The sequence below is a fragment of the Haliotis rubra genome, unplaced genomic scaffold (genome assembly GCF_003918875.1).
Source record: "Haliotis rubra isolate DU_JTF1 unplaced genomic scaffold, ASM391887v1 Scf153, whole genome shotgun sequence".
NCBI lineage: Eukaryota > Metazoa > Mollusca > Gastropoda > Lepetellida > Haliotidae > Haliotis > Haliotis rubra.
Genome location: NW_025765481.1, coordinates 1,169,451 through 1,181,543, shown reverse-complemented (window position 1 = coordinate 1,181,543; position 12,093 = coordinate 1,169,451). Strand labels below are relative to the sequence as shown.

Genomic DNA, 12,093 nt, shown 5'->3' with positions numbered 1-12,093 from the left:
GGTGGGTCGATGGAGGACATGGTGTAAGCTAGTTTCAGTTGAATTTGTCATATATATGAAATGATTAATCATACATTTATCTGCGTTAACTTTCCTTTGGACAGCAGTTAAAATTAAAAGAAAGACTTGTTGAAAGTCTTTTATATAGTAAAGCGTAGGGCTAGTACTTTTTGGAGAGGACTAGTGACATACAAAATCCACTAGCCCGGAGGGCCAGTTAACATTTTTTGTGAGTGTCGATCCCCGCTGTTTTAAAATAAAAATATAAACAGAAGAATGTTCTGGATTTTCCATTTTTTCACTTTGAAAGAAGCTATACAATGCACAATGGTTACTCACATAAATTATATACTGTGATTCAATTTGAAGGTAAAAGAATACTACCAAGTGGACAGATCTCAATAACTGTTCTTTCACAATACATTGCAATACGTATCGCAATACAGAAGAGTGTATCGCAATATATCGCAATACGAAATTTGGGGCAATACACAGCCCTAGTTTTTGGTGATAGTGTTCCGTCATGTGGATAACAAAATGTTTAGAAAATTCAACATACCGCTAAACCGCTCGTATATCTAATACGGTAAAATTCATCTGAACAATAAGTACTATTACCGGACTACTAATTGCTATTACATGTAGAATAGTTCATCATTCGTTGTAAGTTAAGTCTTGGGGATTAAGGCCTTTCAATACTTAAATGTTGTAAACATGTATGTATATATATATTGTGGGGATGTGATATTACAAAAGAGTAGCTAAGCGCAATTTGTTTAGTTCGTTAATGTGGTGGCCTTAATATGTAAACAGTTTTCTTACAAATACTATCAATCCTCCGAACGCCATTGTGAGCTGGAAAACACGACTTATAGACGTTTCACAGGAATATACCCTCGTATGTATGACGTATCACGAATGCATTTAACTAAATAAAATCTGATCGTTCATATTTAAGAAAACATTTCCCATTATTCCGCATATGTGTTCTATGATGGAAGAAATCGATGAAATGGGGATCTGTTGAAGCCCCGGGCCCAGTGTGAGAATGTTGCCTTTCCCCAACCTGCAAGTTGCTATCAGACGCCGCATAATATCAAAATTATGCGATTAGCGGACATTGTTTACTTGAGTGTGACTGTGATTTGCAGTAATGCAATCGAAAAGACAGATGTTAGACAAATGTAGGGCACTGCAGTTTGTTGTCAACTGATAAGTAGCCTGCATACAAAAACAAATGAACAACCAAAGGGAGGTAACTGTCACCAAATACTATGTCGAATGCAAACCAAGTTTTTCCATAGTTCAGGCTTACTATTTTGCATATAAAAGCACAGTACACACCCTTTAGAGCAAGAGCATCACATGCTAATTTTTGTATTCCAGGAAATGGCATCTCAGTTCGGGGGAGCTAAGAACCCACCCTGGGCCAGACCAGCATCAGGTAATTCAGTTTGGGGAGTATTTCACTTTACTGGAATAACATTTAGGGATTAGTGGCATGCAAAGGATCAAACTAGCATTGCCAGTTTTAGAAGCTAAGCTAATGAGTTAATCTAATAAGCCTCCTGCTTTACGATCAAACATTGGGTACAATCTGGGATAGTGCTCATGTACCAAGTGATTGTTTTTTTTTATTCTTACTTTTGCCTGCAATATGTGAACATTTTAACGTATATGCTATCCCACTACCCCACTACCACTACTCTGGTTGATGTTTGCGATAGATCATAGTCATCAAAATTCATGTGAGCTATCACAGATATTGCGGAGTTGCCGGCTATTGTGATATTGACAAAATCATTGCAGTGTTGCACTATTTTAAATCAGATTTTGCCATAATGATGAAGTGATGTTTCTTGTCAATTAAAAATAAGTATTGCCATGAATTTGGTGATTGTTGCAACTTTTAATCAACCAGTTTTTATTTTTATACTTAATGATTGAATGCACTAAACTTATCAGAATGGCAAGTATCTTTTGTATTGAACATGTGAAGTAAAGAAATGTAGATACAGTACTACTAGTCAATCTGTGTCTTTTATCATGTTGTTCAGAACATTACCAGACTGTCCAGTTACCATGATAACATTAAATTTATAACCTGTTGGTTTGCCGAGACAACCAACAACAGTGCTGCTGCTCGAGAATTTGACATTAATGAGAAGCAAGTGAGGAACTGGAGAAAAGAAAAGGCACTATTAAATGAGATGCCTAAGAACAAGAAATCAAGGAGATATACTGTATCCCCCTTCATTGCTTGAAGATATCCTGGCTGAGTGGGTTTTGGAGAAAAGACAACTTGGCTTAATCTTCACGAGAAATATGATTCGCCATCGCGCATTGACCGTGTACAAGGCCAAGAAAGAAGAATTCAGTTTGCCTTCGTCATTTAAAGCGTCTTCAACATGGTGTTCACGTTTCATGAACAGGAGAAATCTGGTACTAAGGCAGAGGACACATATTGCCCAGAAACTTCCGGATCAGGTGGATACTAAGGTGGATTTATTCCACGCATTCGTGATTAAAGAACGGAAGGCGATCAACTACGATCCATCACAAATTGGAAACATGAACGAAACGCCGCTGAACTTTGATATGCCAGGCTCTAAGACCTTGGATGAGAAAGGATCAAAGACAATTTCTGTGAAAACGACTGGAAATGAAAAGCAACATCTTGGTAGTGCTGATATGTATGGCGGATGGCACCAAACTTAAACCAATGATAGTATTCAAAAAGAAAACAATGCCAAAGGACAGATTCCCGACCGGGGTTATTGTGGCCGTACATCCCAAGGGATGGATGGATGAGGCGTTGGTTAACAGATGGATCGAGGATGTGTGGTGTGCAAGACCAGGTAGCCTCAGAGGATGCAAGTCGCTCCTGGTATGGGACATGTTCCGGGCCCATTTGTGCGCGTCTGTTAAAAAGAGATTGGTAGACAATAAAACACACCAGGCCGTTATACCTGGCGGCTGCACGTCTCTCTTACAGCCACTAGACGTCTCACTCAACAAACCCTTTAAGATGAACATGCGCAAGAAGTGGGCTGAATGGATGGTGGATGGGGATCATACCTTCACAAAATCAAATGCTATGAGGAGAGCGCCTCTCCCTGAAGTTGCGAAATGGGTGAAGGAATCCTGGGATGAGATCCCAAAGGACATGGTTCAAAAATCATTCCTAAAGTGTGGCATCTCGAATGCAATTGATGGATCACAGGACGAGGCCCTATTTGAAGATTTTATCACCAATGATCCTAGAGCTGATGAAGATGACGTCCTTGGATGTGAAAACTTAGATGACTATTATGACGACAACACAGATGAATTGGCATGGCAGGCACTGGCTGGAGAAGACAGCGACACCGAGTTCGATGGATTCACAGCGGACGATATATAAATTACCGGTAGATGTGAATGTTTAATGAATGTACATATAATTTTCATCACTGTAGTCATTCTGTATTATTGTCGACTTATTGTGTAATATAGTGTTTACAAATTATTTTCATCACTGTATTCATTCTGTATTATTGTCGACTTATTGTGTAATATAGTGTTTTGAATGAAAAATGACTTCAGTTTTATTTACCGTGGGTACGTTTTCTCATGGGTTCATACCCATTTCTGGTGTCCCCCACCGTGATATTGCTGGAATATTGCTAAAAGCGGCGTTAAACTAAACTCAGTCAGTCAGTCATTGGTTCATATTTCTACATGCACCGACTTCACAAAATGGCGTCTTGTTGTTGATGCATACAAACAGTGATCGTTGGGATTATAAGAAAGAAAACAAACACGGGTTTCTAGAATAATGGTCAGTGTGATCTTTATTAGATACTATTTTCACCAAACATACTTACGTTTTACATCCAACTGCCAGATGTCTTGTGGTGTGAGCTGGCCATAGCGTGAGGTCGGCTGGTGTATGTTTTACAGTGAACGTTGGGATTATAAGAAAGAAAACAAACACAGGTTTCTAGAATAATGGTCAGTATAATCTTTATTAGATACTATTTTCACCAAACATACTTACGTTTTACATCCAACTGCCAGATGTCTTGTGGTGTGAGCTGGCCATAGCGTGGGGTCAGCTTGTGTACGTTTTACATCCGACTGCCAGATGTCTAGTGGTGTGAGTTGGCCGCGACTCATCCCGGGGGGTCGGCTTATGTACGAAACATACCGGGATTTTCCGGAAAGCCGCCCAGGGCTGTAAAATGGAAAATTTTGGGGGGAAAATGGACCATATAACTGCCCGGGCGATAGTTCAGAAATAAAATAATTCAATAGTCGGGAACTAAAATCAAGTTTCATCCCGATTAGATATCGTGTAGATGCACGCAAAATGTTGCCAAAATGAAATCTTCGCAATTCAACATGCAGTAGTCATAGCAAAGTAACGATGTTTCGTGGAAATTATTAAATAAATTGAATAAACTAATGAATAAAATCAACAACAGCATTCATGAAAGTTGTCAAACGTACATATAAAATTACTATTTCCATCTTTTTTGTGCGATCATGTAATGTAAATCAAGTCACTGACATCTCGGCTCTCGCCGCCACAATCTTCACGCTCGGAAACAATGTTTAATGCGAAAATATATGCATGAAGCATTTTGGTCACAGGTCATAACCTAGCACGATACGTCCAATAAGTTCCATAATTTACGTATAGGTAGCGATTTCTTGCTCGATATGTTCAGAATGGCTTTATTTTCCCCAAAACTTTCGGCTACATCTAAATGTTTTCGTTTACGAGGACGGTATCCATTGCCGTAATATGATTGGCTGCCTTAGGTCATGGGTCTGATTTTGACCAATCACGACCCTTATAGCAGACTGTGGCGAAAAAGCGTCATTAGAAACCAATCTTTATCCAATAAAATCGCTTCTTACAACTGTGAAAATACTCCTGACAAGGGTATAGTGATATTGTTGATGTTCAGAGCTTTCGAACGATACCCGACATCAAACGATTCGCTTCGCATGTTTTTCATACGAAGCTTCCAAAATGGGGGTATTGACTGTTGTTGTGTCATGTTACCGAGTAGATATCGGGAAATAGGCGACCATACATATTATTTAAAAAATCTTTATATATAATAAATTTCAGATTACGTAAAAATGAAAATATAAAGGAAAAAGGCACGGGCATGTTACGACATGTCACAAATGGAAAAGAATCGCCATAGCTTTTGCTTCTTTCGTGGTGTATCTGGACATTATAAATGTAAGCTTGCTTTTTCACATAAATAACGAAGTTTACTGTGAATTTTATTTCTAAATAGCAGTAATGAAAAAGAAGTTTTAACCCCATATAATCGCCCACCTAAAATAAACGCACATGGGCGATTTATTGAGTGGGCGGCTTTCCGGAAAATCCCGGTACCATTTTGACACTCATTTCAAGGGTCAAGCTAGGGGGTCGGCTTATCTATGGGGTCGGCTTATCTCCGGTAATATACGGTAATTATGTGGCAGTGTGGCAGTTGTGAAAATCGAAGACAATGGCCTGTCAGTGTCACTGACACAACTTATCACTGCTGGTGTTCAGTATAAAGTTAATCTGACGAAGGAGCAAGGAAAAGTCCAGAATCATGTATACAATAAAGAAGTGAACATCCATAATATTTTGTCTTATAGTTGATCTCTGGTTTTGAACTCATGGCTAACAGAACTGATTCACGAGGTTCCAGCACCCCAGCCCCTCTCCAGCACCCTACCCCCTCCTTCAGCACTCCCACCCCTTCCTCCAGCACCCTACCCCGTCTCCAGCACTATGCCCGCTCCTCCAGCACCCTACCCCCCTCTCCAGCACACCACCCCTATAGAGTTTTCACCCCCCTCCCGAATTACAGGGAATTTCCATTTGATGATAAACTTCGATGGACTTTTAAATGGCTCTAGAGAACTTCTGAATGTGATGAACAACATTCACTAACAATCTCAGCTGATAGACCGCCTTAATGTTAGCTCACAGAGTGCTCCCCAGAGCGCAGGTCGGTTCGTCTCCTGTTGCAACACATGAAAATGTTAAAAGATGATACTTGACAGTTCTTTACCCTGCCAAGCAGGGTTTAAAGATGGACATGTTGGCTTGGGCTCAGTACACTGCATTTCAGTAGGGTTTCCACGTTAATCAGCTTCATGGAATCTCAATATACATGCCTGTGGTGTTATGATGATAAAAAATAATCGGAAATCGATCGACAGAAGGATTAAAAATAATTATCGATTGTAAAAAACATATTTTCGATTGATCAGAATTTTGTTGTTTTAGTATAACACACTTGAATGAAGTAAACTAACCATTAAATTTAATGAATATGCACGCACAAACATGCTCTTGACAGCATAAAGCTATGCACATTGTACATTTTTTACCACTTTTATCGTTTGATAACAATTCCAATGTCTTTCTTGCATGCGTGCATTTCATTGCATGACAGTATCAGTTATAAAAAACATTAATTAGAAAAAACCTGTGGAAAAACCATTAAAATTGGTGATTACATTAAAAATGTATATATTTTGATTATAATAGATAATCATTCACAACAAGTCCTCCGATAATTGATAGTGGATTTGGTTTATGATTCCCAACACTAGTACATCAGCATAAAACTGACATCTCAGGTCTTAAATACAACCAGCTAGACACACATGAATGTACGTTGCCAGAAAGGTGAAGTTACCTTAATGCAACAGATATTAGTGGTTGACCAGTATTAAGAGCCTTGACATGTTTTTCCATACTTTGCTGTAAATTTACAAACATGTTAAGAAAGCTGTGTTAAAAAATGCCGAGCACAGTCGATAGTTTTGTTCTGATTTTTCAGTTGGCCCAGAGTACATGTCACCTGCAACAGGTCCCACCACCGTCACCCCAACATCTCTAGCTCAGGCCCAGAATGCACTACTGAATGCTGGCTCAGTGACAGCAACACCTGTGTACAACCTCGGTACACCAGGTGGTGGAATCTCACAGCCACAGTACAATGCACAAATGGCAGCACTACAGGCTCAGGTAATTCTAATTAGTGAGAAGAAGAATTTTTCAGTGAACACTGTACAAGTGTACTTGATGTGAAATGAATGCATACCTAAGAATTTTTCCAGGATTCCAAAGGAAGAACCCTTGGTAATTTAGGAATGATGTTCCCAAATTATAATTCCTAGTTTATGTTATATACCCAACTTTATGACTTTGTCCTGGCCACTTACTTTACACCTACACATATCTGACATTGTAGCTAAAATGGATAGAATTATCATTAAAACGCCCACATGTTATCAGAAATGAGCGGGACACTGTAACTTGATAACGTCCCCAAATTGCTTGATGACAGGCCATTATCACACCTGTTGTTAGGTGATGTCATAAGGAGCTCAGCTCTTGATGTTCAATCACCTATGGCTGGTTTGAACTTGGGTTCAATGTTGATGATATTTCTGACTCACATTTGTCACATGTACCTGTTTCCAGTTCCAGTGCCATTATGCACTCTCTTGCCAGTGCCAACCTTAACAATTATATCATAAATTACAACATGCAGTAATGAAAAACATTGAGTGGAACTCTAACGTTGTTGAGCATTGAAAAAAATGGCAGCTGGTAGTATGGGCAAAGGCGTTTCCATAATTGTGAAAAGTGGGTCAGTGACCTCTATCGTTTGTTGTTAGCAGTGAAAGCTTCAAATTCAATACAGTTGTTTGGTTTTTATTTTAGTAAAAAATCAATGCATTTTAGCTATAATAGCGGTAACACTATTTTTCAGGGCATTATCATTTGCAGAAGCCCTCGGTCTTAAAGAAAGACCTTGGGCTTCTGCAAATGATAATTTCCTGAAAAATAACGTTACCCTTATAAGTTATGTTTACTGCAGACTTGGGGTTGACGGTTGGCCTGTGAGGATGCCTAGATAAATCTGTGGTACCTATTTTAAGATTCTTTTCTGTTTTGACATTTTTGTAACTCATACTTCATAAACTATGAGTAGGCACACTTCAGCCTGAAGTGTCAATACCATAAATGATAGTGTTTAGTGTTTTTAGTTATTTATTGATTCATCATTCTTCTTCAGCAACAATTACAGCAGGCTGCTGCTTCAGCTGCAGCAGCAGCTGTACTACCCCAGCCAGGCATTGCCATTCCGACCACCTTAGCTACCTCCCAAGTAGCTACAGTCAGCTACCCACCACCACGCATCACACAGCCACAGTCGCCCAAACAGAGAGTCTTCACAGGAACAGTCACAAAACTACATGACAACTTCGGATTTGTAGATGATGATGTCTTTTTTCAGACTACGTAAGTGGACTATAACAAGTTTAATTGTGATCGGGTTGAAAGAACTTGTTTTAAAGTTGCTAAATTCTCTTTGAAAAGAAATGTTCCTTTATTTAGTGATAGCACTTGAAAGTGAATGAGACTTCTATGGTCATTGATCATAAACTTAGTTTTATTGTAGTTGTGAAAAAACATTGTATTACTACAGTATTTTTCGTGAGTTATATGCTTATATTTTTCCTTATCCTGACTCATGCTAAATGCTTGTCTCCTTCTCCTTGCGAATGATAGTGGACCACTTGAAATCCCTTGAAGTTCCCTTCTATAAAGCAGACGTAAAGTCACCACTCACCCATGAGTTATCTCTCTTGCCCCTTTGGCGTCCTTTTGTTCACCTGACCGGCCATGTTTTGTCACTCTCTCCTTCTTCGCCTTTGAGGACGGTTGTGAGAGCACCTGGGTCCCTATACGGCACATATCCGTTTCTATTTTGGACCTTACATCAAAATTATTGCTGTATACTGCTTTTAGGATTGTATTCTACTATATGGTTTGAAATTTGATCTAAATTATACGTTGTTTGACATGTTTTTCATTGTCATTACATTTGATGAAAACTTGTGTTCGTTGTAGGTACCGCTTGTCTGCGGCTGAACCACATTTATTATGTCCTGATTGCACTACTTCATGTTCTTTCAGCTCTCGCTGTAAACATTGTCTGGATTTAACCACTTTTGAATTTAATAACTACCTTTATTCCATTCATACACGTGCAAAGGACTGGGTAAGAAGGTATTCACAAGTCACGTCTAAATCGAGTGATTGCGCTGATAACCGTGTGTTAAGTACTGCTGCCGATGTTCATAATTCCAGTGAATTGCCGAGCGTTTTACAGGGGCAGGTCGCTGTGCCAGTGATGAACCCTGGAACTAATAAGAGATCATTGTCAATGGAGCTGACCTCTTCGCAGACGAAGAAGACTAGATCTTCAACGCAGAAGAAGAAGGCTACTACCCCTAAGACTTCGTCGAAGTCTCTACACAGCTCTACGCAGAAGACGAGATCCTTTTCTGCCGAGATTGTACCTCCGGAAGAAGCAGACATGTATGATGATCCCCCCCATCGTCATACCTGAAGTCACAGTCGTCAGCAAGAAGACGAAGCCAGCTTCTACAGCTACATCGGCAACTTTATCAGCGCAGACATAGACAGAAGACCTTCTGTCGACGCAGACATGGGTTACCAGAGATAGTATCAGCGTCAACTCTTCACAAGTGCAGCGTGCCTTAGAAGACGCCACATCGTTGTCAGAAGCATCATCATCCCTGCAGCGGTCTCTTCAGACATCGCAGAACTTCAACCCGGGACTGTTCATGCAACAGTTACAGACCAGATGATGTCGATGATTGAATGTCGCTTCATGCAGGAGAAAGCTGCTACGAAGACCACTACGATGACTACTAGCCTGCGTGAAGATTCAACAGTCTCTCCAACGCAATTGGAAGAAGAGGGAAGCCTGCGTGAAGGCTCACGCATCCGACGATCTTCCCCATCTGAAGTAGGTGCCTGGACAACGCTACCAACGTCAGCTCAGCCTTAGACATCCCTGAAGGAACCGCTAAGGATCCTCCACGCAGAAGCAGGTTGAAGCGTTCTCCCAAACCCTACAGACGTTGTAGATACGGGTCGTCATCCCCATCTGACTCAGATGCACATCGGGAACCTGCGCGCAGACACTCAACATCTTACAGAGGGGAGACTACGTCTAAGAATCAACCTTCACGAAGGACTATAGAAAGACACCAGGAAGGATACACGATCACATCAGGATTGTTCACCTGCGCGCAGTTCGTCATATAGATCTTCACACAGAGACTCACGTTGTCGTGGATTGTCAGTGCGGGATATGTCTAAATCAGAGGAAGAAGGTGAAATCATATTCTCCGATACAGAAGTAACCTCATGGATTGCTAATGGCCTGGACCTAGCATCACCTTCCAAGGACACAGACAAAGCGTTTACATACAAGATGTCCAACGATAATTTCGACACACTCACCTTTCCGCCTATCGTCCCGATCTCCCAAGTACCGGACAGCCTCCCGCAATAGGAATAACAAGATAGATAACAAGAAGTTAGCACAACTGGATACGACTACTAGACGTATCTTCTTCGGACTAGCCAGATCTAGGGCTATCAACGAAGCACTCATCTCGAAGTTCAAGAACTCCACCGACGAAGATGACCGGATGATATATTCTGCGCTACTGACTCAGAAAAAGGACCACCAATTTATGTCGGAGCATCTAGCATCCACATCAGTGGGCCTGACTCTCCTGAGGAGACAAGGATTATTGTCAGCGTGCACCTGGAGTGAGCGGTTCACCAAGTCCTTATACAGAGCCCCATGGTCAGCATCATCCATCTTCGGAGGAGGGATTGAAGAAGTCGCCAAAGAGGTTACACACAAATCAAGGGAGGTCATGATGATTAAGTCCATAGATACTTTGGCAAATGTGATTCGCCAGACGTCCCAGCTCTACTCCAACAAATCCAAGTTTGCAGGAGTCCAGAGAGCCAGAGAAAAGAAGTATTCCAGCTCAAGAGGAGGAAGAGGTTCTTTTCGTCGCCCAACCGGAGTCCCCAGAAGTAACCCTGAAGAGGCCGAGCACCCAGGGGTGCCAGGGGAACCAAGCGCTGAAGGACAGGTTTGGAACAACTGGAGTCTTCCACCCCCAGTTGTTCCTGTACAACCTTCGACAGTGGGTGGACGTCTTCAACGGTACTGGGAGAATTGGGGAATACTACAGGAAGACTACATATCCCAGATACTACACAGAGGGTACAATATACAGTTGGAAACAACCCCGCCGCTTACAAGCAACCTGATGGCCTTCAGATACGCAGCCGACCAGACAGAGAAACTAGACGACGCAATCAAGACTCTACTCGACAAAGATGCAGTAGAAGAGATAAATCAAGATCTCATCACGCCCGGTTTTTACTTCCTTGTACCGAAGAAGAATTCCAAGGAGAAGTTTCGGCTCATCTACAACATGAGAAAGTTCAACCAGGAGTACCTTCGCAGACCAGCAAAATTCAAGATGATACATCTTCCTCAGCTCCGACATCTCGTTCATCCGTCAGACTACCTCGCCAGCATAGATCTACAAGATACGTACCTACACATCCAGACTCAAGGAAATACCTAAGATTCCTTTTCAACAGACATCACTTCCAGTGGAAGGTTCTACCGTTTGGAATATCGTCGGCCCCCTGGTTGTTTACTCGAGTGACCAAGCCCATCGTCACATATCTACATCGTCGAGGTCTACGCAGTGCTTTTTACCTGGACAATTGAATTCAAGTTCATCAAGATCCCACTCAACTCAGACTGCAACTAGACTTCACCATCAGGCTTCTCACTCAGTTAGGATGGCTAGTAAATCTCCAAGTCGGAACTGGAGCCGAAACAGGATCTTCAATTTCTAGGAAAACGACTCATCACGCCAGTGAATCGCATAGTCGTCCAAGAGGATCGCTGGGTCAAGATACCACATATGATACGTCAAGCAATGCTCGCAGAGGGAGACTACAACTGCATCCACTGCAAATATTTGTGAACGCCCATCTCAACAGTCTGGATCCGCTGATTCTACCGGACAGCCTGAAACCATACCTCCTATGGTGGACTCAGAAGTCGAATGTTTGCGGAGGAACCTTTTTGTCAGAGCCGGTTTGCAACACTCATCTCTACGTAGATTCATCGCTACAAGGATGGGGTGGCAGCAGGG

General features: G+C 41.4%; 1 protein-coding gene across 1 annotated transcript in view; it reads left to right on the top strand.

The window, feature by feature from the left end:
- The first annotated feature begins 828 nt into the window (after positions 1-828).
- The window catches only part of LOC124270632 (cell division cycle and apoptosis regulator protein 1-like), a 36,511-nt gene continuing 25,246 nt past the window's right edge, over positions 829-12,093 (top strand). Inside the window, exons 1-4 of the mRNA XM_046705669.1 lie at positions 829-898; positions 1,387-1,444; positions 6,849-7,036; positions 8,094-8,320. Of these exons, the coding sequence (XP_046561625.1) occupies positions 1,390-1,444; positions 6,849-7,036; positions 8,094-8,320 (470 nt within the window). The 5' untranslated portion in view covers positions 829-898; positions 1,387-1,389. The remainder of the gene's footprint in view (positions 899-1,386; positions 1,445-6,848; positions 7,037-8,093; positions 8,321-12,093) is intronic.